Here is a 27,854-nt window from a genome sequence, read left to right as displayed (position 1 = left end):
ACCCAAGGAAGTCCCTCGAGAGACGATGTACCAGAGGCAATTTACACAGTGACACCGTTTTAGAAATAAAACCAGAACCCGGTCAAAGAAAACAATCTGAAAACAAACAAACAAAAAAACAAAAAAAAAAATCACATAATTCTAACTCGTTTGACTAGGAATAGTTTATTAAAGGTGAGAAAACAAAACAAAAAAAGCCACAATCCATTTGTTTAATTGCTCAAAACCTATGTACATTATAAATAATTCCACTACATTACAACCATTTGTTTTTCCTAGTCGAGTCCTACATATTGTGATGTTATTGTCTGAAGGGCCAGGCAGACGGGAGCGGTTCAGGGTGGCCGGGAAAACTGTAAACCTAGGGATGGACCGAGTCTAAATAGTGACACAACCGTAAACATATTTATTTGCCTATTTGCACTGAATACAACAGCTGGGGTAAGTGGGTGCTTTTTGGGCTGTACCACTGATTTGTTTATTGTAAGAGAACAGGCGAAGTAGCTGGTTGATGTTCCTAGACCTAAAGACTGTGGAGAAGCACTAAGTCTTGTCTGTGCGGTGATAACCTTGTCGGCACACTGACGCTAGGCAGCTCGCGGTCACGTTTAAATCCTGGACGCAGTCACGTGAGAGGAGAGGACGCGCCTGATTTGTGGCTTACGGGCCCACGTGACATCCCCGGAACATGGAGCCACAAAGAGAAAAATCACTGAGTTTTTGTTTGTGAAGGTAGGACGTTTCTCTCTCTCTCTCTCTCTCCAACTGTAGGTAATTTTTTTCATGTGCTGTATAATCCAGGCTTACTACAGAAGTGCTCCTGGTTTGTCCGTCCACCGCCAAGCTTTTCCATAAAGGGACAATCTTTTCTTTTCCGCACTTAGATGCTCTCCACTCTCCCAGGTTGAGAGGTTAAATGCTTGCCTGGAGACACCCAGTGCGTGTGGATACCGGGGTTCTGTGTTAAGTTCGTTGTGTTGAGGTACAGTCATATGCCTAAATATATTCATCCTCAGTCTTGGGTCCTTCTTAGCGCTAGCTGCCCTGCTGAGGCTCTTGCTGCTGCTGGTGTGTAGTTACAGGGTTTACGTGAGAGACAGAGGACACGTGCAACGCCGAGGGCACACTGCACACGGACGCTGCCAGCACCACCACGTTCTCCTCCACCACCTTCTCCACCTTCACCTCTGCCAGCATCCCTCCGCCGCCTCCCGCGCTCGATCCCGCGGCTTTACGGGAGCAGTCCATGCAGATGTAGTCCTCGTTCTCGGCCATTTCGCACGACACGCCCACACACACCTGGTGGAACCACTCGTCACAGCCGCCGTCGCACTGCACCCAGTCCACCTGGGGACACATGCACAGACACAGACACACAAATGAGCATTAAGCAAAGAGGTAACACTGAATAGCAGGGATGATTAACACTAATCACCCACTGGTACCCCAAAATACCTCAAAGTTCTGAATCAGTTCCAAAAAGCACGCCTAAGAACCAAAAAGTGCTAAATCACCCAAATGTACACAAAAGTAGCCTGAATGGGTACTCTTTGAAAATGTAGGATACTTTGAGTGCTCATAGATACCTGTATGAACACTTAAGAAAACTTTTGGTTAACGAAGCTCCTTGAGGTGCTCCTCTAAACTTCTGGATGATTAGTAGGAGCCAGATGAAATGGAAACTCCAGAATAACTGGTATAGGAGCGGCTTGATAAAGAAAATTCCTAAAAAAAATTACTGAAAACTAGGGGTGGTGAAAAAAATCGATGATCGATTAATCACGATTATGTTGTGGATGATTATGAATCGATTATTAAATTTTTAAGAATCGATTATTTGGTGACACTGTTCTTCGCGCTTCACCAAGCCGATCAGCGATTCGCGCTCGATCCCCTCGCGAGAGGTTAGACAAACACCGCGAGACAGCAGAGGAAAGACACAGACGAGAAGGAGCGCGGTAATCGAGAATCGCTAATAATCGAAAATCGGTTGTTAATCGAATCGGGACCTCAGTAATCGTAATCGAATCGAATCGTGAAATCACACAGATTAACCACCCCTACTGAAAACCTGCATCCTGAGGGTTAACTCAACAGAGACTGAATATGAACTCATCAACCTAAGATTGAGTTTTGAAGTACTACCTTAAGCACCCATTAACATTTTTTGTATTCATATACATGTGCGCTGCAAAATTACATTCTGTTCAACCATTTGGACTTTCCCCTGCTTCCAACGCACACGCAAAGGTTTGATAAACACAACTCACATGAGCAGCCAAAGTGGCAGACTTGGCTCTAAATCCTGGTTTTTAGGTTCTTTCAGTTTATTCGGTTTTATTTGATCTTATCTGCTTTCTACTCTCAACTGCAGCTAGTTGGCTGCACCAACAGGGAACATCTTTGAGATACAGGGATGCAGCCCCTTTTGCACAATATACATCTCAACTTTCAAGGTAAAAAAAAAAAAAAAAAAAAAACTCTGAGATATCTCCTTGATTTTTATTGGCATCTCCTCTTTTGCGATTAAAAGACCAATAAGGGACAATGGCTTTTTGCCTTATGTACTTCATAAGAAAAGTTCAACATCCCAAATATCTGGTACATTTAGTGTTTACTAACTTAAGTTTATCTAGTTAACAAGTTCATTTATCAGTACTGAGATGCTAACTATTGCGACATGTCACTGATTAAGCATTTAACATTTGAGACCTTGGTTTATGACATGTTAACTTGAAAGCTGATTTAAAGACTCCACAATGTCCACATCAAAAATTTACCTTAGCACAGGAGTTAAAGGAGGACTGAATGTGAGGAGGGAGGAAAGCACGTGGCAGAAGTCTGCCTTCAGGGCTTTCTGCCAGAGAGGCTTTCTAGCCTAACCCTAACCCTTCTGACGGAAATAGAGAGGCTTTCTGGCAGACATTTTTCTGGCAGAAAGCCACGAAGGCAACCTTCTCCCATAACTGGGGGGGAATAGGTAAACACAGAAGTTTTTAACAGGTTAAAACAAAACATATTTCTTCTCGTGCACTGTACAGTAGGAACCTCTCTCATATACAAAACGTAAACAAAGTGAGTACATCTTGGCAGGTCTGCTAATGAAAATTTGTGTTTAAGCTTTGGTAAAAAACAAAACTGACATGGGATTGTGATGACAACTGTGTGTATTTTTTGTGATTTCATCATCTCTACTCCACCCACATTGTTGCAAGCCTACCAATTTCACAGCTCTGATTGGTTGTCCCATGGATATGTACGGGAAGGAGACTGGCCACTGGTTAACTTGTTGGCCAATTCACAGTGCCATCTCCAAAAAGGACCACATCAGCCAGCCCTGTTAATACGTTATGTGTAACTCTCTTTAAGGTGTTCCAGTGCTGTTATCAGCTGTTGATATTCAATAAAGTTCCATGATGTTTATTTCAACAACTGTTCGTTATTAACTCCGTACTCAGCAAAGAAAAAGCTCTGCGTCACTCACAGTGCCTCTCTTGATGTGGCAGGAAAAGATACTGAGGAGGATCGTGAGATGTCTGAACAAGTTAGACTAGGGACATCGTGGCACTCCTGTTCAACAGATGGCATCCAATCAAAGAGCCAGTTGTGTTTCAGAACACGACATTCAGCCGTGATTTTATGATTTTATGCCGTTTTGCCTTTAAGACTGTTTTTTATGTGGACTTCACAAGTCATGATGTAACATTATCGTGACTCTTCGCAATCCAGATGAAGCCTGTGTGACCTCTGATGAACTGTTAGAAGTTCTACGCATTGCAAAGGCAGCATGAGAAGGCAACAAATGAAAGAAAAAATCCAAGTAAAAACTATCCATAGCCAGCAATGATACCCTAATCCTCTGATGGTAACATGGAAGTACAGGGTGACCCAAAAAAACGGGAATCTTTGAAGTGCGTATTGGCAGACATGAGCAAGTGGCAGCACAATTTTTAAAAAATGAATATTCCATCATTGTTTCTTAAATGGCATGTTTTAAGGTTTCAATTACTATGAATAAAATATTTTTCGTCCATCCCTCTTGGTTTTATTGGATTGTTAAAAAGTTCCCGTTTTTTTGTGTCACCCTGTAGAAGGAGATGAGCTCTGCCGGATGCTACAGGGTATGGATCCTGTCCCCTGAGGACACAGGGGACTAGTATTGATTAGTGTCTTGTCAGTTTATGTTTATCTCCAACACGTGAGACATCTAAATTAGGATGAATTGCGACAAAACGGAGAGCTTTGAGTTTTAAACGGATGCACATCTGCAGGGCCCTCAAAGACCACCTCTGACCTCTGTTAACTGCTAAACCGTAGCTGTGTCTATCAATCATCTATAGGTCACCTGTCATGTCTTTTCTACTGCAGCACAATCTCTCCTCACAACACACATCTCTATACGGAACTCAAGCGCAATGGGCTTTCAATGACCCTTTTAATCACGTTTTGCCATAAATGTAGATTTTGAGCACTGACCTTTAGGCTTTGTATTAGGTTTTAGAGCCAACAATCTGGGTCCATCCAAATTGGAATGTCCCATGCCACGTGTACACCAGTGTGCTTCCTTAATCATCATTTCTCTATCTGTTGTCATCTCTAAAGCAGATGTGCTGATATGCTATGTTGAGCACAGCTGGCAACACAATGCTCCAGATACTGCTCTTTGAACTCAGTTGATTATGTTACAGTCATTATCGTCAGCTTCTTTGTTGGTGCCAATGCACTGACTCAACTTTGTTAACACTGCCTATGCTTGGTGCACCTTTTACTTGTACCTGAACACATGTGGTTCCACAAAGAGAGCTATGGACCCAACTCTCAAACCAATCAGAGCAGAGTTTGACACCATGGTCACTCTGTGGAGTCAACTTTGCCGGGTTTATTTTCTTCACATCAGTCAACTTGTATATTTCTCACTTTCTTCCACTATTCTTCGGGTGAAAGTAATATAACATTTCTGTACAACTGCCACAGCTGCGGCCACACTCCATAATTCACGAGCTGCTTTACAACTATTTAGACAGATATTTAAAATAGAAGTGCTTTGGCACAACAGTTGGGTATATGCTAACTGATGAATAGCAAACACATCCAAAACAGACTGGTATTTGGCTGACGGTTAGTTTGAATTTGCAACTCAAATGGTTAAGTTTTAGATATAATTAATTTTTGAGAAAATGAGAAAAATCTAATGACATTTTGCATAAAAGAAGTCAAAAGACAAAAAATAATATATCTCTTTGCTTTGGCTTCTGTTATGTCACACACTGACTCATAGTATAAGAGTTTAGTGATGGCCGATGCCCTGTTTCATTCTCCTGTTGGCCCAGTATCTGATAGCAGTATAAGAGCATCCCCAGGTTTAGGGCGAGGAAGAGGGGAGAACAGTGTGACACATGCCTGACAAAACACTTTCTGGTTAATCCTTGTCATTGAGATTAACTAAAACATAGCACTGGTATCTCGCTCCTTGGGACACTGCCTTCTACTCCTTTTGTTGTTTTTAATGAAGACGTTTCATCTTTGAACTCCTCAGCAGGTGTTCAAGGTGAAGCTTCAGAGCAGAATCCTGCCCTCTACTGGCGTAAGGCAAAACTGATTATGACTTGCAAATCTGACACTGATCCAGACAGCATGTTGGTTATGTTATCCTCCATATTCATCTTTTGCTTACCAAGGACAACTTAATTTAGATGGCATCTTGTTGGGGTTGTTTGTCATTCAGGGGCGGTGAGACTGCAACTATGGCCAGTACCATCCGAGCAATATGTTTAAATTTTTTTGATTATCATCATCCATGGAAATGTCTCAGTTACAGGACAGCTGGTAGGAATTTTAAATCTTGAAAGCTCTGTCAAACTGAATGCAGTGCCACCGTCTACTGGTCTGTGCATCGCCAAATGACAGACTTGATGTGATGTACACATTGGGGAAAAGCATTACAATTCAATTTATATTAGTTTCTACACACTGAGCAATGTTTTAAATTGTGGCAGCGATATAGAATAAACACCGCGTGCATATGAAAAGTTTTATTCAAACCTCTGTATGTCCATTTTGAAAAAGGTTATGTCCATGGCCAAATGGTTAGGTTCATGGCCAACTAATTTAAAAGCTAATCTAAACTAATTATATAATCTTAAATAATCTTAATAACTTAAGTTAAAGTTTGTATTTGTGAACCAAGATGTGCCCACAGATGCATAGCAATTCATTTCACAATTACTACATTCAGTGAAAGAATTACAATTTATTTTTTCTTGATATTGTGCAGGCCTACAGCCAAGCTCTCACCTTATCCTTGCACGGCCTCTGGCAGTTCTTGGCCGCGCATACAGCATTCTCATCGTTGGAGTCCTCAGCCCCAGACCAGTCATATTTGGAGGGGATGTCCAGAATCTTCTTCTCCTTCCTCTTCTCCAGCCCCTCCCTGATGGCCTCGGCCTTGGCAGCTGCCTTCTCCTTCCTTTTCCTCTCTTTCTCCTCCTTGGCCAATCTTTTGGCCAGCTGTTTCATCTCGCGGTTCTTCTCCAGGTTGAGTTTGAGCTTCTTCTTCTTGGGTTTACCCCCAAGACCGAGCTCTAGGCCCACCCTCTTCAGCTCTTTGGACTTGGCTGGCCGGATGTCTCCAATTCCTGAGGCCCCACCAGTGGCAGCAGCGGCCATCAGCATGTGGTGGTGTTCAGCTCGCTCCAACTTCCTCTTCCTCTTCTTCTCCGAGTCCTTCAGCTTGATCCTAAGAGGTTTCTCCATCAGAGAGTCATCAGGCTTGATGGCAGGAGGGTAAGTGGAGAGAGAACAAGAGAGGTGGAGGAAAAGAAAATGAGGAAAGTTTATAAATCCAATTTGGTCATTTAGCTGACACTCTTAAAAAGAGCTACAAAGTGAAATGAGCAGCTTCTCAAGGACAAAAGGCTGATTAAAAGCCTGTTGCTGGCAGAAACAGCCAAATATGTCAACAAAACTTAGATCATGAAATGCTGAGAAAAAAAACACAAAATTAATGATTAGATTTGGCTGAATGACAAACTAAAAATGTATTAGTTGGGAAGGGAAGAGCTGTGGAGAGTCTCTTTTCTCTGTGTATGACCTCTTTCTCTCTCATTCAAATCGACCACAACACCTTATTCCAACCCAACATTCAATCACTGTCCAACATTTGCCATGGGGTCCAGCTATGCGATCAAGTTGTGTAATAGATGACCTCCTTACCTCCATGACCTGCAGGAATCTCTCCTCAGAGGGGGGGTGCGTGGCCTGAAGGATCCTCCAGATGTGCTGGGTCTCATCCAGGGACACCTCCAGCAGGTCCCCTACCATCATCAGCTCCTCTAGCTGAGCCTTGGCCTGGGGGGAAAGCTCCAGCACTGGGGGCTCCAGGCTGCGCGGTACCAAGGGCGTCTTCCTGGGCTGCTTCCTGGGCGTACCCAGGTCTGAAATACACATTTTTAAATATTTAGAGTCCAGGATGATGCATGTTATCACTGTGGATGAGATTAAAAAAAAAATGCAAACTTGTAGATGTAAAGAAAATGCAAGTCATCACTGAATGACTGAATGCTGCGCAGAGACGATACCATAAAGCAATAAAGAGGGTGTATGAGGCGGCATACACATCAACAAATTCTAGTTGATGTGTCCACAGAGTCATGATAAAAGTGTATTTATAGGAGAGAGAAACAATGAATGTGTTCTTACTCTGAACACAGGACTTTGAGGCGGAGGAGTAGGCGTGCTCAGCACAGAAGGAGGGCGTGGCAGCCGGCCACATGTGACTGACCACCTCTTCTGACTTAACAGGGATCTCCTCATCACAGAAAAGGTATGGCTTAACCTCACCTGGATCCTAGATGAAAAAATACATATAGACAGACAATATATAGAGAGATACACAACAACATAGAAGAATCCCAGTTATACTACCAATAAAATAACATCTCTTTCTTTTGTGCAGGTTGGCATAATAGTTTATTTCAGTAAGGATGGTTTTCTTCTGCCTCTTGTACCTTCATGTCGTAGCCGTAGGTCTCTCTGATATCCTCATCTGAGTCTGTCTCCTCGTCATCGTAGTCCAGAGACTGACGAGGCGATGTGGCCCTGCTGAAACCTGACTGCTGGAACGTCTGGATGTGACCCTGAGGAGGGGACAGATAAACACTATCATGCAATGTGTTCAGCATTTCTTTCATTTTCATGCTCCACTGGCCTCCCTGCTGCTGGAAAACCAGGCCAATGTAAAAGAGTAAAAATTCATCTCCAGGCGTTTTTCCTCTTTGCTTGGTCCACCAACTAAATAAAAGAGATATAACACAATTCCAGCATGTGTTCCAGGTCTTGATTCCCAGGTTCTTACAGGTGCTATTGATTATTCCTAATATTCATCATTTAGGTTGGTCATCTGTAGTACCTGCAGGTCAGGGTTAGCAGCAGCTTTTTGCAGCTCAGCGTTGATGATCTTCTCAGTTTTCTCCCTCGCAGCCTGCTCCACCATGCGTTGGCTAAGCACTGACAGCTTTGCCAGGGCTGAAGAGAGCTCCTCGGTGGCCAGGGCCTGACGCGCTCTGTCCTGGTGGGACAGACAGTCCAGTGGAAGATTAAGTACTCGGTAGGTATCAAAAAAAAAAAAAAAAAAGGAAATCAACGAAAGTTCTGAACTTAGACCGTTCTTCAGTGCCTTCAGTGTTGTGAAATACAATTTAGTCAGTATTCTATTAAGTTTAACAGTTCTTAAAGCCAGTGATAGTCTTAGGTATAAATCAAGGACCCATAATGATTAATATCATATCCTTGCATACCTGCCATCCCATGGCCCTCTCTGTCAGACACTGCAGGGCTTCTCCTTCTGGCAGACGCACCGGCAGCTTCTGCAGTGACACCAGCAGTGACAGGATAGTCTCTAGTCTCGGCCGCCTCGAACGCTGGCACAGCGGGCACAAGAACTTGGAATCTTTGCTGTTGCTCTGCCAGCCGACACCCAACTTCTTTTGAGATCCCGTCTTGGGCAGGGGCACACAGGCTCCATGGAACCAGTCCTTACACAGCTCACACTGCAGCATGAAGCCGCTGGCCGTCTTGCGACACAGGCAGAACTTGACCTCCTCGATGCGGTCGGCCATGGCCATCTTGGCTAAGTTGGCGGCCCGGAGTGAGTGGATGGCCTCCACTTCTTTCTGCTCCTTCGCCTTGAAAGCTGCTACGACAGTGGCGGGGTCTCGCACCTCCTCCAGGCTCTCCTCAAGGTCGCTTAGAGTGTCAGGGTCAAAACCTCCCCTCTCCTTCTCAAGGAGCTCCTTGACACGCTTCCTTTTACTCTTGCTGTTGCTATAGACACCAATGTCAACACGTGGACTAAGAACCTAAGGCAGAGAGACAGGATATATAACAGGTTACAACAGATTAAAAGCTACTTGAAACATGTTGGGAATGTAATTAGAATATAAAAACAAAAAATATTCATTCAGCCTCCAGGTAAGTATTAATCTGTCCTGTGTGTACATGAATTAATCACCTGACCTAACTTGAAAACTGGGCTGCATTTTCATAGCATTATTTGTTCATAAAATGAGCATCTTACAACTGTAAAGAGCTGTATTTTCACTGATGAGCAATCTTTTTGCACTCTTGCAAGCCATTGACTCCCTGCCTCAGTTTGTGTAGTGTTATCCACTGCTGTATGTCCACATATAATGACTATGTGTTTTTGTGTTGTGTTTTTTAATTTTAATTTGTTTCTTCCATTTAGAGCCAAGTCTGTAAGTCTAATTTACCCTCACAGGAAAGACAATGACTGAACAGGAGAAGTGAAATATCTGCACCAAAACACCTACTAATAATTGACAATATGGACATGATGATGTCCCACCTGGAGAAGTGTGTACGTGGAGTTCTTCTTGAGGAAGGTGCGGGCGGTCCTCTCCCTCCAGGCTCGGGCTGAGGCCACCTGAGACTCCACCTGGGCCAGTGGGTCCAGTCGGACAGGGATGGAGCGACCCCTGGCCAGCAGGCTCTCCAGCTGCTCCAGGTAGGCGTAGCTACTGCCATTCTGTGGGTCAGGTACACAGTGGGAAAAGGCTTAAAGGCATTTTAGCTGATGCTGATGAAGCAGCAAGCACAGGCTCAGAGTCTTATTTAGAATAAAGTTAAATACACAGGTAGTGGCTGTGTGCACACATACTGCTCTATTCTCTTGCACACAGACAGACTATTGTAAAATTTGTATGTATAGCCAGTACCTGGATGGCTTCCACCTTGGCAGTCCACTCCTTAGCTTTGTGCAGGGCTTCCCTCAAGGCCAAGACGTTGGGTAGGTAGGCTGGGATGTTCCTGGCCTCCAACACAATGCTCTCCAACGTCACCATGCTGTGGCGAGGCCTGTAGGAGAGGGCGGGGGCAGAGATGGTTCAATTAATAAAGACCTTCATATTTTCTTTAGGCAGTAGCACCTGTTGAGACTGAAATGTGTTGGACATAAAAGTCTAACACAGTTCTTTCAACAATGAACCACATTTGAACCATATCAATATTAATAAAATAATATTTTCCCCATGTGGGACTTTACTGAATCTGTTTTTTGAAATGTAAGAACAGGGTGTCTACAGGTATCAGAGTTAAATTTAAGTTTTTAAAGACCTTTTTAACCCTTTTCTTAAAAGACCCTTTTAAGAAAAGGGTTAGGGTTAGGGTTAGGGTTAATACTGACTTTTTCCAAATCAGCATCATAGGAAAGTACACTATAAAGGTAAGTGTAAAATACTTAGTTGTGTGTTTTAGGTAGAAATATGCTCAATTATTAACTACTACTTTAACTAGGATTAAAAGCAATGCATGGACAAATGAAATTAAATAAAATGTTTATTAAAATTAAGACTGCATAAAAATCAAATTTAGATAATTTAATGACTTTAAAGGCATAACATTTAGAAAATGTAATTTAAGACATTTTAAGAACTTTGAGGACAGGCAGACACCCTGGGCAAAGCTTTCTGGATGCCTGTTTTATCTATATTGTGGGTTTTCTATCACACATCCTGCACTGTAAGAAAGTGTTAAGTGTAAACATCCCAATCTGATCTATGTGGCTGCATGTCTGTATGTACCCAACCTAACCTGGCCTGCAGGCAGGCGCGGGCCTTGTCCTCCCATCTCTCTGAGACAGTGAGGATCTCCTGCAGTTCAGCCATGGCCTTCTCCACGGCGTGGTGGGGGGCCAGGCCCACCCCAGAGTCTATCAGCCTCTTCATCAGCTCCAGGGTGACCCGATGGGGCTCGGCCAGGGTGACACGCACCTGGGATGTGATGAAACAGTCACATTTCTCAAACCACTACTTTGAAGAAGCTGTAGAAGCATAATGCGGGTCACTCAGCTCACCAAATGAAACAATAACAAAAATAAAAACCTGACACCCCTCATTAGGATAGTCTTGCAAAGCTTAAATCTAAGACCTTGAGCAATTGTTAACAGAAACCTTAAACCATTTACACTGATAGGGACCCACCTCATCAAGCCAGCGGGCCTGCTGGAGCTCCTGTTTGAGTCGGGGCAGCTCAGGTAGCTCTACGTCCAGGCCACTGCCCAGGTCTAACAAGGCCTGCAGTTTGGAGGAGTCAGGCATCTCGTCTGCCAGTGCCACCTGAGCTCGCTCATGGAAGTCCTCCACATTCTCCAATAACTCCTAAAGACAGGGGCAGGAGAGTGGGAGTGAGACGAGAGGGAGCAAGGGGTAAGGCAGTAGTGGAGGAGGGGCAGAGAGATGAGCCAGCCAAGTTAGCTGGATAACTGTGGGTATTATAGAGGGGGCTGACCTTGACTTGTCGGGCCTGGCTGATGATGCAGGGCAACCTGAAGAGCTGCTCCACAAAGGCTTTGAGCTCGTCCACTGTCAGCTTGTTACGACCCCGGCTACTCTCTGAACGCAGACGGCTGCTGTAGACACCAAGGGAAACAAACCACTTTTGACCTCGCTCCAAAACTTAAGCAGTCAAATGCTGACTTTCAAAAAGATAAATATTTTCAGGTGTGTGTGTATGCTAGAAGGGCAACAGATGAATTTATCTCTGTGTGTATCCATGTCAGCTGACCTGTGCCTCTGCTTGCGGCTGAGCAGCAGCTGGGCTACAGAGGAGCAGGTCTCAGCCTCTTTGACCATTTCCCTAAGGCGCCGGAACAGAGCGTTCTCCGGATACTTCCTGTCCTCGGCGTCCTCCAGCAAAACCTTCAGCTCTATCAGGTCTGTGAGAGAGACACACACAAAGAGGCAAGAAAGGACAACAGTGAGGAAAACATTAAAAAGTCCAACATGGCACATACAGTTTAAGTATTCCATAAAGATGATAAGGTGGTGGGTAATACAGTATTCATGCCTTTCTTATTCTTCTGGTCTGCAGCCAAAGCCTCAGTGACCCTCTTGGCCCAGGTGTCGTAGGACTGAGCCCTCGTCTTGACCCCATAAAGCATGGACGGGAACTCCTCCAGATCATAACGGTACCTGCAATGTATCATGGGAAGATCTATATTGTAGTAGTAGTATTTTATTTCAGTCACACAATGCCATTTACATAAACAATATACAGGGTATATATCAGGGTTTAATCCTGGGAAATGCAGTTCCTGTGAATATCCATCCAGACCATTTCTGTTTTCTGAGAAATATAATTATTTAAACATTTAGAACATATTGGAATAGGCCTATATTTTTTTCTTAAAACACATGCAACAGCTGTGTGTATGTGTGTTGGTGGAACAAACTGAAGGTTTACTGTAGTTAAACACAAAGCACTATACACTTTACAGGCAAGTGAATAGTCTTCAAAATAGCTATGTGTGGTGTGAGAAATAAAGTGTGTGTGTCCTTGTCTGTACATGTTTCTATATAGTAGCAGAAGGGGCTTTATGCGTTGCATGTGAGAGAAAAGGTCTGTGCATGTGTGAATATCGGCATACTATCACAAGAAGCTGGCGTGTGAATGAGAACAAGTTCATATGCATGTGTGAGTGACATTGACTTTGCATGTCTGTATGTGTATACATCGCAGCAGTAGAAAGAGGAGTAGCCTATGTGTCATGTAAGCGAAAGAATATGTGTGTGCAAATGTGCATGCATGTGAATATAGAGAAAGAAATTATAGAGTGGAGTTTAAACACCCAGCTCTTGGTTTTCACTGTTTGTTGACACATACAGCGGGTTAGCACACGGCAGGCTCTGTTTGAACAATTGCACAATGTTTGAAACGCTGAAGTAATTATCTTCTGTTAACAATGAGTGACAATTGACTTTATTACCACAATTAACATTGCTTGGCTATTACAGATGACTCATACCATCAGCCTTTGAACACTAACAGAACATGGAATTTGTCTCAGTTTAGTAGAATGACTCTGAAAACTATTAATCCCTCGTTAGAATATGTTTTATGTTGACCTGAGATATGCACAGAAATGTGCATCAAGTGAATGTGCATCTGCAGAAAATGGGAAATTTGAGATGACATAAATGAGAACATATGTGTCTATATCTTAGGCTGTACTGCTTTCACATAGACAGATGGTTCTATGCCACAATAGAGGCTTAGCAATATTGTCTGATATGATCAGATTTGATATTTCATACCTTTTAAAATGCACAATATTAAATAACTTGTACCAGTGACAAAAAATTTAAAACCTGAGCTGGATCAAACCATTCTGCTGTGTGAAAAGACTGAAAGAGGATCAATTGGATTAGTATGTTACTGTAACTAAAGTGTAAAGTTCATTTGCAACACAGCAACTAAACAGTAAAAGCACCATACTGTAAAAGAATTATGGGTAGTGCCAAAACACAAGGCCTCTCACCGGAGACACTTGTTGCCAAGGGGACAGTCGCACAGATCTGCTGCATGGTGGAGACAAACCAGACGATCGGGGCTGCAGGAACAGGTCAGCGCCGACAGGAAACAGGTCGTCTTACATTTGTGGCACTGGCGCTCGTCATCAGGGACCAGCTCAAACACCTCCTGCTCTGAGGACAGCACCCCCTGTAGGTAAGGAGGAGGAAAAAGCATGTTACCACATAGAGATTTTTAATAAACAATCATTAGCAATGTGGACATGTTGACCAGGCAGGTAAGGGTAAATAACAGAATAGCTAGCTCCTATGTTCAGAAAACTGCATTTCTTTACTGTAATGCAGCACACTTCTGCCATATTGCAATATTACAAAATGCAAAATTCAAGACGATCTCTAGTCTCTTTCCATGATACTGGTATAATATTACTATATGGCCCTACTACATATACTATAAGACATACATGATTTTTTATTTGAAATGCGCAAAAGATAAGGACACGTAAAAAGTGTTAAATGGTCTATTAGACTAAAGGTTAGGGTCTCGTTTTCTACTCTACGATGAGGCTAACCATGTGTCATCCATGAGTATCTAAAACTGAGTTGAAATGCACTTCTTTTAATCACAGGCACTCCTCATAATTAAAGAGACAAAACAAAACAAAAGGAAATTCTTCTCACCATTTCTTGGACGGCCTGTCTGAGGCGTGTCTCCTCCTCCATCATCTCTCCCATTTCCTTAAACACGGCGGCAGCCAGTTCCACGTCCAGGCTCTCTGGATCAGCGGCCATCTTGCACAGCAGTTCTTCATGGGAGAAGACACAGTAGCGGTGGAGGCGTCGGTAGTGGGCCACACACTGGCGGCCCATAGGTAACTGAAGGATGAACGTAGACACATTCAGAGACAGGACACGAAAAGATTAGTCCTGACTGCTGGTACAAACCAGATGTCCTCTTAATACATTCCAACAAGCTTAAAATAAGAGAGAGCACAAAAATAGGTTATATTCCTTTGATATAAAAATGGAGTAAGGCATTGAAAAGCCTCATGAAACATTATAAATGTTTAAGTGCAACACCGTTTATTTATTTTCCAAATCTTTGTCTATTCTTCTGTCATTTCAACTTTTTATTCCACCACACTTTGCCCTTTGTTGGTTTTACTTTAGTACCTCCTGCCTCCACGTGAAATGCATAAACAAAAAGAGAATGCTGTTGTGCCCTCACCCAGTCGGCGGTGCAGAAGTTGACAGCCTCTGCAAAGTTGTAGCCCTGGTTGAAGCCGCTGTGGTAAGCCCTGGGGAAGGTCACCACAAACTCCCCTGCACACTGATTTGTCCTGTACACCTGAGTCGAAAAACAAGTGATATGTGTTAAGTATATATGTGATACTGTTAAACATCAAGGAAATTACATATGAAAAGAAACATCAACATATAAAAAGGCAAGGTAAGAGCAAAAAGAAAAACACAAGAAAAACTTGACGACAATTTCCATCAAAGCAAACACTCATAATCAAACATACAGACATGTTTGAGCATTTCATATCTAAGCCAGCTGAATAAAGATTTTAACTGCTGGCCAATTTTAATCACCATGCAAAAAAATATCATAGAAATGAGACGGAGTAATGAAACAACACACAGGTATGTCTGGTTAAATAAAGTTCTCACTCTGTCCACGACTACATGTTGGTATTTGTAACTGTGATCATAAAAGTGTGCCTTGCCAGAAACGGGCTACATTTGATCTACATTTATTGTGGTATTGCAATGTAAACTTCCTGTTTTAATAAGGGAAAAAAACAACCAAAAAAAGAAAACAAATGCTTGGGTGAAATTGTTCTGATAACAACACCCAGGTCAAGCCTACGTACAGGGACTCCGTGCTCCATGAGGACGTTGGGGTTCATGATGGTGACCAGCTGGTGCAGGAGGTCCGGCTGAGAGTCAAACAGTTCAGGAGCCAACTTCTTCATCACCGCCTCCAGCTGCTCTGCCGCTGAGGCCGGCACTCCATACCACGTTTTTGGCTCGCCCCTGGAGGAGAAAGAGGGGGAGGAAGGAGGAGCTGAAATACATTTACAGTTTAGGAGTTTATCTCACGCTGTTATCCAGAGTGATTCATAACGCAACAGTGGGTCAAGGCCAAAGTGCCCTACTTTGTATGTGTTTTTCATTTACAGTACTGTCTGTAGTGTCTGTAGTGTTTTGTAAGCCCATGAGGGCAGGGCATCTTTTGGTGCATGATACTTGAAAAATAAATTACCACTACTACTACTAATAATACTTACTATGGAAAAGAAGTGCATAAAATATCAAGTGAAATGTTGACCAAGAGTTAGAGTGATACCAGTCAACATGTGAACAGGAATATAAACATCTCTGCTTATGCTTTTCATTGTACAAATCCAGAGGTCCTGTACAAATAAAATCGACTGAGTTCTAAACAAAATATAATTCAAACCTTAGCTTTTACATGATGGGTGGACCCAGATAAGAGATGACATAGATAAAATAAGCAATAATTTTCTGGAGGAAAATAGAAAACTCAAACTGTATAATGATCTAAGAACTTAAGTGTATAAAATGAAATCCTGAGATCTAGAAAGATATCAGTAAACATATGCCCCTTTTCCACTAGTACCTACTCAGCTCGACTCAGCTCGACTCGGCTCGACTCTACTCGGTTTAAGAGCTTTTCCATTAGGTCGTAGTACCTGCTAGCAGGTCCCATTTTAGCACCTACTCAGCCGGGGTTCCAAGCGAGCTGAGTCGAGCTGAGTCGAGCTGAAAATGTGACGTTAACGCCGTGCAGGCCACTGATTGGACAGGGAGTGACGAGAGCGACTCCCGCACGAAAACAAAACCCGACATTTAAAAAAAAAAAAAAAAACGGCAACAGCGGCCGTGCGCATTGATCGTCAGTGAAGTTGTCAAAGTCGGAAAGTGGCAAGCAAACCGCGACCGCGGTCAAATAAAGACGTGGAGACTTTTCTGAGCTCGGTGGCGGCCCAAAGAATCCAGAGGGAGCTGGACGGTGCGCCGCCTTGCTGTGACGACTCCACCCACGGCGAGGTGCTACTCAACTGTAATGGAAAACCACCTAAACCGTGTCGAGGCGAGTAGAGTCGAGCCGAGTCGAGCTGAGTCGAGCCGAGTAGATACTAATGGAAAAGGGCCAATATTTAGCAAATAACTGAGGCAATGCTAGTAAAATTAATGTACTATGACAAAAATATGTCGCTGCTTCATATAGTCTCACCAGTGCAAGAAATTGATGGAGTAGCTCCAGTGGTCCTCTATGTGCCAGCAGAAGGAGGAGAAGCACATGCCCACATAGAGCCAGGGCACCTTCATGCCTGAGATGTCCACATTGATGTGGGTGAGCACTGATTGCTCCAGCACCGGCATGTTGTTCAGGTTCCAGCCTGAGTTGGCATACTCCTAAAAACAGAGCGAGGGGGGCAGTGAGACAAAAATTCCTTTTCATTTACTTCATGGCACAGGTCAGGTTTCTGCTGACTGTAGCCAGCTCAGAGAGGAGAAAAGCTTTTAGAGAACATGCTGGATGGAAACCTAATGAATGAAATGTCTCATGGCTTGTTTCTAGGACACAAGGGAAACCCCAAGAAAATACAGAGCTTTCCCTTCATCTGAAGCATTTCCCTGCTGAGCATCCGCTGACAGCGAAAATGTCAAGAAAAAAAAACATTAGCTTCATGTTTCACCAAACATTAACTAATACATACCTAATACAGACTAAAAACTGATAGTGGGAATAGAACAAGTGGCGGGGTTAGAACAAAACTACTTAAATGCAAGGCTACAGTACAATATGGACAAAGAAAACTTAATTGAATTAATTTTGGTAATCACATTTTGAATTGTGTTGCTGTGAGTAATGATGCCAAAATTTCAAATTTCAATGTAAGGTTACACAAGGCTTCTGAATAACTGAACATGCTTGTATCTGTGTTAAACTATGAATGTCTTTTTAAACCAAACTGTATTTGATTTTGTCGTTCATAATTGTGCACACTTTTATATAGTATGTATTTAAAAAATGTATATTTTAATCATTTGAATAGGCAAAAAACTGCCTCATGCAACCACAGGATAGAGAACTGTTTCACTTGTAGGCCATCTGGCAGTTCCACAGTGTGTAACAGCTATCTGGGAGTGAGTTATAAAAAAGGGTAAAACAGTGTTGGGTCATATGTGGATAGTAACAAGGAGCGTAAGTAACAAAATACAGTCTGTCACTATCAAACAACTGAAACTATTTTGTCTATTAGGCTTCGAAACAATAACTGAATTATCCACATTTTCCAATTGAACAGCTTCTTTGCTTCTTGCTGCAAGAGCACATCTTCTCATCTCTGCCTCTGATGATTGATTTCTGGCTGGCAATGCATTAACATTACAAAATGACAATGAACAATACATGTTTTTTAAAAGTTTAATTAATGTATATTAATCATCAATCTCAGACATTTTCACAGTGTGTGATTCACTCACTTTATGATACATTTCTAATCATACCTTACAACAGCATGTAAATATAAAGAAGTGCTCTCACCTCCTCATCTCCCAGTAGCCTCCTCTTGCCATCCCTGACAGGGAAGCCACTGCCCACCTCCTTGGAGCTGATATCAGCCCCGTACTCCACTATCACATCCTCCTCAATGCTGCTGACCAGGCGCCAGAACTCCTTCTCCACCAGCTCTGTGGGAACCATCTGCGGGGAACGCACAGGAAGAGACAGGGGGCTCAGTTATCGAAGACAAGCAGGATGACATTTTAGTTACCCGATCTGTACCTTCTGCCCAGTTAGTGGGAACATGTGCACCTCAGTAAGCCACAGTCAAAAAACAGTGAAAAACCTAGGCTTGTTAGCTAGGGTTATCGTTGTTGGCTAAAGGTAGTCTTGTTTTTTGTTTGCTTATAAAGTTATACTAAGCTACATGCACTGTACCAATAAGAAGGACCGGATTCAGTAGCTACAGCATTCAATTCAGCTGCTTGATTTCTGACCAAACTACGTCTGTTAACGGAGCTGAAAAATTGAATTAAATCATAATCTGCTGTGTTGTTACTGTTATTTGATGAAAACATTGTTTGCAGATTTGTCATATAAAAGCAAAATCACACTAGAAGTCATGCTGTTACACTGAATATCATCAGTGTTCAGTATAACAACACTCCCTCTCGTGTGATATTGCTTAAATGACACATGCCATTGATTTTGACATTCCACTAGATTAGAAGGTGACAGGGTGAACTTTTGGCTTTTCATAATGGCAACCTTTGCTCCTGCAGGAATATTACAGCGCAAAGTCTGGCGACAAAGATTTTAATCGCATGCCTCACAAAGAATAAAGGTTCCAAACAATGCAGCCAACCAAATACAAAATTCGCCCCAGGCTTGTTCATAAGCCAAAAATACCACTCACCCACTGGCTACACTGATACTTCAGTCTGTGTATTTAATGTTGGACATTCAAGACAACTCAGGTTAGGTAAAGGATACAAAATATTCATAATTTTTGGGTGATGTATTACTTAAAACTTGAGAGAGAAATTTGTTGGAAGTGGCAGGAGTGTGGTTTGCAAGCGGGCCTGTGACCAGATGGTCAGCTTGAATACCGACACCAACTACAAAAAAACCTAAGAGGATATTAATGATTAATGGTGCTGCTTTCTCAACAACTATCACTGAGGTGTCTGTGTGTGCATGTAATGTAGGGTAATGCTGAAAATGATAAGAAAATGTTTCACAGGGAACTAAGGGCTAAAAACAAATCCAAAAACTATACATACTGTATCTTGCAATGTGAGTGTGGGCAGCACTCCTGAACTCTGTTGCCATGCAACAGTGGACAGTGAACATGAGAGGTGGCCCAAGAGCACATGAGCAAGAAAAAAAAAAAGAAAGAAAACTAGCAGTAGCAGAATGTGTGACCAAGATGGAGCAGTTAACACATTCTAGCACACATTTTACATACATGGACGGGCATGTTGAAGTAGTCCGACTTGAAGTGGTCAGCCATCTCTCCAAAGCTCTGGAGAGTGTATTCCCTCACGGCCTGCTCAAAGCCAAACGCCTCCCTTGGCTTGCTGCACTCCTGTGGGGGGTGGGAGGGTTTAGTGTAGACAGCAGATTCTCAACTTTTAGGGTGAAAATATTTAGCTTAAGTACTCTATACCCTAAAGAAAGGTTGTTACGTGACTGGAAAAAAAGAAGAAATCCATCATTTCATTCATACATCTAAATAAAGCCTCTCACCTTATCAAGATTCAACACGTTTTACATTTAAACATTCTATCCAGTTTATCATCATGCAGATATTAACATCTCAGAAAACACTCCTGCCTTACCTCAGCAACACACTTGGGACAGCGCCAGTCCCCCTTGGGCACATCCTGCAGAGGAGGGATCAGGCAGAAGGTGTGGTAGCTGTCGTCACAGCCGTCACACAGCAGGAGACGGTCCTCCTCATCACCCCGCCCACACATCAGGCAGAGGTACAGGTCGATCTGGGGGATCAGTGTCACAGAACATGTTGTTTAAGTCCAGAGTTTCCACATGGGGAATTAATAATGTAAATTTTGGCCGTGCTAGGATTGTCATCTCTACCGCCATTTATGTAAAGATGCTCTACGTCATATTGCAATTATTAATTGGTTATTTTGATTATGATATGGTTAGAGGGAAAGACAATTTTTTTTATTATATTATTTTTCTGGGGTCCGTATAAAAGACGTCGAAAAGAGCCAAAAATGTACATTCTGTCCTGTGTGATTTGATAGAAATTTGGTCATGCCATACACTGAACTGGTACTCACAAAGTTGACCTCCAGAGTCTCCTTACGTGGACGCATTTTTATGGCAAAGGCCTGGGCCTTGAGGTGACGCTGCTTCTTGTTGAATCCATCATCTAGTTGGAAAAGTGTCAACATATGAACACAAAAACCCACAGAACACATGTTTACATGTCTTCCTATCAGAGGAACTCAAAGGCCACCCTTAAGTTCTACATTTGTGTCCATTTCCTACAGACAAATCTCAATGACGGTTGCTGAGTCACTGTGAGCATCTGTCAAGTGTACAAACACAGGTTGAACAAGAATTATTCTTACCAGCTGGTACAATCTCCAAGCCCACCATCTTGGGGCTTGTGCCAAAGATTTTCAGGCCTTTTGGCTCCTTGTTTTCCCTCTTGAGAAAAACAACAACAACAAAAGCAGATCGTGACACAGCACAAATGCCCAAGAACCACACTGATCCTACTAAAATGCCAAATATCACACAAGTCCCCCGGGAAACATGCCTGTTGTAACTGGGAATCTGGGAAAGACGTGCTGGAGCAGAGGAGTGGATGTTAAAGGAATAAACTAGCTTTTTGTCAAACTCTAATTAAATAACATGCTGTATATGTAGTACTTATGCCTAGTATGTGTTTCGTTTCACACACTGCAATATGACTCACTAGCACAATGAAATATGGACAGATACACAAAAGTAAGATGATAAAAGAACTTATTTACAAAAATATCCTAAAAAATCCTACTCTCTCTTTTTTAAAACTATAACAGACTTAAAATCAAATCATTTTTTTTTAATGTAGTGATTTACTTTGTTCTTGCTGAGAGGCAACCAAATGTTGTTTGACAGGCAAAACTTGACATACTGTAAGTGACATCAGAACTCAAATCATTTCTGCTGTTTCACTTATATTTATAGATATCTTCCATCGTACTTTTACCACAAGACTGGGCCTATGATCCATGGTTTTTGGCGACTTCTGTTTTTGAGCAGACTCCAATTTCGTGGCCTATCCTACTATTACAGCCTTGACCTTTTTCACAGAACTCTTTTGGTCATTTTAAGCCTCAGATGCATTTTTTTTTCAAGTGAATTTTCCTTTACCTCAGACCTAAGGCGCCGGGAGCGCCTCTCAGGCAGTGGCCGCTCTTTGGTCTGCGTTGCATCGCCATGGCCATCCCTGTCTTTCTCCTTATCTTCCTCCTCCTCCTGATCATCTTCCTCCATCGCCTCCTCCCCTACTCCCTCATCTGCCTCTTCTCCATCGTCTCCCTCCTCGTACAGCCGCTGGATGCCCTGAGGAGAGACAGGAGAAGGGTATGAGGAAATGAGATACTTGAAAAATCTAGATGTGTGTCTATTCTAGGCTGTGGAGAAAAGGCGATCCTACAACAATGACATCTGGAGCGTCAGAGAACAAAGAGCCATAGGACCTTCAGAGCAGCTGCTAGGCTTTCACAAAGGTTTTCCAGTCGCATAATATGTGCTAAAACTACATCCTCATAACTCAAGGCAATACACAAACAAATAAAATCTCAAGTCATAACCAGACCCAACACAGAAGTGTTTGTGGATATGTGGTTGTGTGAACACTTGAAGAAATATTTAAAAATTGCACAACAGGGAAAGGTGCTGATGACAGCTTCAGCTCCCAGAAGCCTGTTCTCTAAGTCCGACTGGAATCTGGACTAGTCATTGCTGTGGCAGAGAGGAACTCAGGCCTGTTGCTCTGTGCAGATTATTGTAATGAGAATGGACTCAAAACTATGGCCTACCCCGTAGTGAGAAACGGCTGACCGTTCTAGATGAATGAGAAAACATTTCTGAGTGACAGAATTTGGTCATAAGCGACCACTCATCCTCATGATGCCACATTTTTGTCCCGTTGCCTCAGACAGGGACAGTAAGCGGACCAGACATTTAGGGCGCTTTCACACCTAATAGTTTGCTTCCTTGGTTTGAACCTAATGCAAGAATGATGCATTGTTTTGTCATTTGGTCCAGTTGCTTTCACACTGCTAAATAGCAGGAGAATCTTTTGGCTATGTATTTTTGCGTGGGGTTACCAACAAAAAACAAAAAACAAAAAACAAATATCAAGCACCAGAGCAACAAACACATTATTATATAGCTGTACAGTACTCCATCTTTTGGTATATTATTATTATTTGGTATATTTACATATATAGAGCACTTTGTAACACCATGTTTTAAGAAGTCCTACATTATAAACAAAAAGTATATTATTATTGTTATTATAGTTGTTTTAGTAGTGTCTTTATCTGTTCCTTCTTGATGCAGACAACATGTATAGAATCAATGGTCAGGTTGTAAAAAAACAAAACAAAAAAAACAACTGACTGTTATGTGAACAATGAATCAAATACACCTTTCAAAACTGCTGTGTGTGTTTAGGAAGTAAGGACAAGGGCAGCCATAACAATCCATGGAGGTGTATCACTTGCTTGGCCTGCTATCCCTGTTGTTGGAATAAAACTGAACATCATGAAACATCATGACCGCTGAATCTGCTACTTTCACCACTGGGTATGTAGGACTAACAGAACAAATAAAAGTTTTGTCTAGGGTAAACGGCCTAGAAGTCTTGCCCCTCTGGGAAATAAAAATAACATTAGCCAACTGTTGTTTAGTTGACAGCAAATCTTAATGATTGACAGTCATGGTACTGAAACCGCTGCCTGCTTTTTTGTTTCAGCCTTGATTGAAATAGTTTTCATACTAGAAATAGTCCACACCAGAGTCTGCTTGGAAGCGTACTGAGACCACCTTTCTTCACCAGTCACCAGTCTTTAACTGAATATGGACTGAGTCAATTTAAGCATTGAATATCATAATTTCAATACTTATATCCAGTGTTTCCCATCTACAGCACATTATCTCAGTATCATATCAGGACTAAGGCTAATATATTTAAGATATTTATAAACAACAATCATTTGTAATGTAGAGGCAGGTAAAAGCAAAGAATAGAATAATTAGAACAGTCATAAAAGTTCAGAAAAATTGCATCCCTTTACTGTAAGTCATCCTTTAAAGCCAGGAAAATACAACACTTACGCCACATCATGATATTATGATATCCTAAATCCAAGACAATATACAGTCTCTTATCACAATATCAATGTAACATCAATAGCCCTGTTGAGGGCAATTGTCCTGGTCACTTTGTTGTTATTGTGAGGCCGTGTGTAACATGGTCAGAAGGTGTCAGTATGGATGCCTGTTTGTTTGGACGGCACCACTCACAGTTAGCGTGGCTCCGGACTGGAAGAGCTCGTAGGGGTAAAGGATCCTCTCATAGTGAGAGCGCAGCAGCGAGCCAGTGCCTTTCCCAGCCGGGAATCCCATCCGGCTGGCCACCTTGGACCACCGCTTCTCCTTACATACCCTCTCGAAGCCGCCCTCGGATGACACAATCTGAAAACACACAGGTGCAGAATGAGTGTAGCTTGACCATTTTTGACCGAAGTCGAAAAAATTTAATCATCAATAAGGAAACAATCGTAACTTTTTGCAAAAGTTTTGCAAACATTCCAGACCTATCTAAACACCCTGTAATAAGACACAGAAATATAACCTTCTCATTCATGCAGTGAACATTGTTCAGTATACAAACAATCATATACAGAAAAATAATCCAAAATGGTCTAGTTTTACCTTGCTGAGTCGATAGAGGTCCAGGATCTTTCTCTCCACATGAGGGAATCGGATCTTGGAGCCCTGCAGCTCCCAGAACTTTGCGATTTGATCCAGAAAGTTGAGTTTAACCCGAGTGAGAGCCTGGAGAGGTAAGGGGGAAAAAGGGGAGAGGGCAGATGCTGAATGCAGAAGCACTATGTTCTGCTGCTGTACACATTTAACACCTTAGGCAAGATTGTATTCGAGTGGCTGCACTGAAATCCAAGACTGCATTGCTCTGGCTGGGTGAAACACTCAGAACTCTAACTCTGGTGCTGCTCATATTCTTACATTTGTACAAAGTTAACATGGCTGCATGACAAGTAAGGACCCTGAGCACACTATCAAATGTGAATGCTACTGTAACAGTTTCAAAAACACATAGTTGTCAATCGAATGAGGCATTTTCTTCTACTTCAAGAAAAAACTATTTATAATTAGGGCTGGGCAACATGGACAAAATCAAATATCAAGATATTGTTGACCAAATACATTGATATCAATATTTTGACAATACTGTAGGGATGACAATCTGTGCATTCAAAAACATTTACACACATGGATGCTCATAAAAAATACTGGTTGATAAATACGTAAACACTTTGTTTGTATATCAAACAAAGACATGTAATGGAGACAGGATGTTTTACATTTTAACACTAACATTTATTGTCCAAAATGACATAAGTGTGATGAAACTTCACTGGAAATTTACTAGTTACAAATAACTGTAAAAAACAGATAGATGTTTCCATGTGTGGGACACCAATTTATGGAACAATGTGAAAGCTTTTTCTTATCTTGGTAAGAAAACGCTTGACCACTCGCAAAAGTTTTTATTACCTAAGGAAAAAACAAAAAATGAAAAAACACTGGTGAAACCTGGAAATCAATGGGTGCTAACAGCTAAAGAAAAATGCACGGATACTAACAAAAATAAGAAGAAATCTGTTTGTATATCGCTTCCTGCATCTGACCTAATATCTAGCCTTATATGACTATAAATCAGTATACTGCCCAGCCCTAATTCCAAAACACACATTCACACATAATTACTGACAGGGAAATCATGATTACCCTTTGGCAAACTCACCTCAAGTTCATTGAGTCTCTGCACTCGAGGAGTGAAGCGGAAGTTGCGAACATCGCAGGCAAAAGGAGGCTGCCAGTCCTGACAGACAAGAAAACACAAATATTAACCCACTCACATAACAGTATGATCAACAAGGAAATGGCAGCAACAGCACCACAACTTGCAACAGAAATGAAAAAGAAATGAGTAGAGCTGAATTAGTGAATGGCTACAAATATTTACAACAAAGTAATAATCAGTGTTTCCCAAAAAGTGCAAGGTTGAAAAGTGCAATTTATGTGCAAAAACGATTTTCTCCTGTTTTTGTCCAGGCTCCAAATAACCTTTTTATAGCCTATGTTACACCTGTGTGGTTTTGATTCCTATTCTACCTGGTTATAAAATGCCAAATACATGTGCATCTACATGGAGACACTTAAAGCCCAAGACAACAAATGTTTGGTCGATTGGTTTTGTGTATTTCAGTATTACATAATAAACATGAGGGTGAGGGCTGAGACTAGCACCGGCCTGTGCGTGGCCTGATGTCGCATCTCCACAGCTAACATGTTACAATGTAGCCCTGAAGAAAACATAAACAAAGACATTACAGAGGGAGATTTTGAAATCAAGCAGCCCCTTGCAACTCCATATACTTTCTTCTTGCCACCGAGTAAATCAAATGTCATCTAAATGCAAAATAAATAACATTAAGTCCAAGAAAATTAAGCCTAATTTGACCTCTATTAGAGTAATGGCAACTAGTCATGTCGTTGCCTAACGCAAAATTCACGTAGGCCCCAAATAACCCTGCACTACGTAACAGGAGCAAACTGGTAAATCCACACAGATTCAAATCCAATGTTAAATCCAGTGCTTTTAAAAAATGACATGGAGTTTACCTCAGGGGGTCGGATCTTGCAGATGCCCGTTTTCTCTGCAATTGGTCGGATCTTGTTGATAAATCCAAGTGGATCCGAGAAATCCTCCCAACTCGGCTCAAAAACTGGACATTCGGGGGGAGGGACAAATTCAGCAAATCCAGACATTTTTTTGTTTGTTTTCTTACTTTTATCAGTCAAGTGTTTACTAAAATAGAATATTTGTTAAAAAGCGTCCTGAGTTGAATTCATTGGTCCATGATTAGGCTCAAAACAACTGCATATTTTTCCTCTTGGGGGAACTTCTTCAATGTCCATCATGATCCCGGCAATTCTCAGTTAAACTGCAAAGCCATTTCTCGGGATGCTTATCGCAATGGCGTATCGCAAGCTCGTCTGAAAGTAGGTAGATGCATAAATAAAACCGGGCTCCAGGTTATTTCCAAGGTTTTCTTTTTTTATTGCCCATCACCCGGAAACTGAGGGCCAGGCCGGGGAGTCCTCCCCACCACTCCCCTGCGCAGGGCTCACAGCTACCTGGGACGGAGGGCAGGATCTCTCCAAAACGAAATCATTCCCTTCAAAATGGGGACAGCCGACACCTTCGCAGGATAAACGCACCACAGTGAAGGCTCAGCACACTCACCCAAACTGATTTAGAAATACACCCGTCCATATGTTATTGTTTTTTTTTTTCCAAACACAAAACAAACACTCCGGTTATCCAATCCGACGTTGGCTGTGGTGTTAGGCCAGCTTCGTGCAAGTCCCGATGTAATGAAACTAGGTCCCTGGGTAGTGCATGTTCCCCGCACTGTGATGTATTTTCAGATAAAGTTGTTCCGAGATTATCCAGCGGTTCGCCGTCGATCGCGCTAGCCCGTCCACCTCCCCCAAATAATCTCCAGGTTTCGCCTCAAGTTCCTCTATGAAAGCATCTGGTGAGTAAGTTAGCAGCCAAGCGAGACGACAACGGTGTCGGGAAGCTAAAATAACCAAAGATAGCGACAGTAGCAGGCGTACATGTTTGACTGATGTGTTCACTCACTGAGGCGACCCCCATTCATTGAGGCAATACGTTTACAAAATAGCGTTAGCGGAGTTGGCCAACATTAGCTAGCTAAAATCGGCTTAGCTGGGGCTGGTCGTTGCGCAGCTAACATTGGCGTTAGCGGGGAAAAAAGGTCGGCTAAGCAGTACAATTTGCCTTTGCTGGTCTTATTTAATTGGAGATGTAGTTATCAGAAGAATGCACACGGTAGTCCCTTCTCTTCGTCCCCGGTTTGTCGCTTTTCGTGTATTTTAACGTCGCTAGTAGTGTTAGCTAACGTGCTAGTGCTAGCAAGGTTGCGAGATAGCTGTTATGATGCCTTGAAGTGCCGTCGTAAACGTGTGGAGTACTTCCGAGTTCAGATTAAAAGTTAAACGGGCAGAAATTAAATTGGTCTCAACGCCCATTTATGTGCTTTTCGTCAGAAACATTAATTGACACCGTTTTTATAGCTGTTATGATATATTCTGGAAAGTAAACAGTACCATATCAATGTGTG

General features: G+C 42.3%; 1 protein-coding gene across 2 annotated transcripts; it reads right to left on the bottom strand.

The window, feature by feature from the left end:
• Positions 1-142: 142 nt before the first annotated feature.
• On the bottom strand, positions 143-27,659 carry kdm5a (lysine demethylase 5A). 2 transcript variants are annotated; one of them, XM_030045602.1, is made up of 29 exons: positions 26,326-27,659; positions 25,445-25,522; positions 24,331-24,453; positions 23,920-24,090; positions 21,757-21,948; positions 20,967-21,045; positions 20,673-20,764; positions 20,205-20,363; positions 19,832-19,951; positions 18,406-18,564; positions 17,089-17,270; positions 15,701-15,863; positions 15,052-15,171; positions 14,505-14,699; positions 13,832-14,013; positions 12,361-12,485; positions 12,079-12,229; positions 11,803-11,923; positions 11,496-11,672; positions 11,107-11,285; positions 10,233-10,371; positions 9,863-10,042; positions 8,796-9,356; positions 8,408-8,566; positions 8,007-8,135; positions 7,699-7,846; positions 7,213-7,433; positions 6,295-6,768; positions 143-1,347 (listed from the first exon to the last, which is right to left on the bottom strand). In XM_030045602.1, exons 1-29 carry the CDS (start codon positions 26,470-26,472, stop codon positions 1,036-1,038), a joined length of 5,238 nt encoding a protein of 1,745 aa, XP_029901462.1. In that variant the 5' UTR covers positions 26,473-27,659; the 3' UTR covers positions 143-1,035. The 2 variants fall into 2 exon arrangements, with proteins under 2 accessions (XP_029901462.1, XP_029901463.1); XM_030045603.1 differs by having other exon boundaries at positions 11,803-11,920.
• Positions 27,660-27,854: the final 195 nt, after the last annotated feature.

This window comes from Myripristis murdjan, chromosome 23 (assembly GCF_902150065.1).
Source record: "Myripristis murdjan chromosome 23, fMyrMur1.1, whole genome shotgun sequence".
Classification (NCBI taxonomy): Eukaryota; Metazoa; Chordata; class Actinopteri; order Holocentriformes; family Holocentridae; genus Myripristis; species Myripristis murdjan.
This window is presented reverse-complemented; position numbering and strand designations above follow the sequence as displayed.

What these genes read in the sequence shown, in the direction of transcription:
- kdm5a (XM_030045602.1), bottom strand. Translation starts at nt 26,472, where the DNA reads ATGTCTGGATTTGCTGAATTTGTCCCTCCCCCCGAATGTCCAGTTTTT. An exon ending in CTTGGCAACAAGTGTCTCCG is followed by an intron (nt 12,486 to 13,831) that starts GTGAGAGGCCTT and finishes GATACATTGCAG; the next exon opens with GTACCGTTATGATCTGGAGG. An exon ending in AGCCGCAAGCAGAGGCACAG is followed by an intron (nt 11,924 to 12,078) that starts GTCAGCTGACAT and finishes TGGTGTCTACAG; the next exon opens with CAGCCGTCTGCGTTCAGAGA.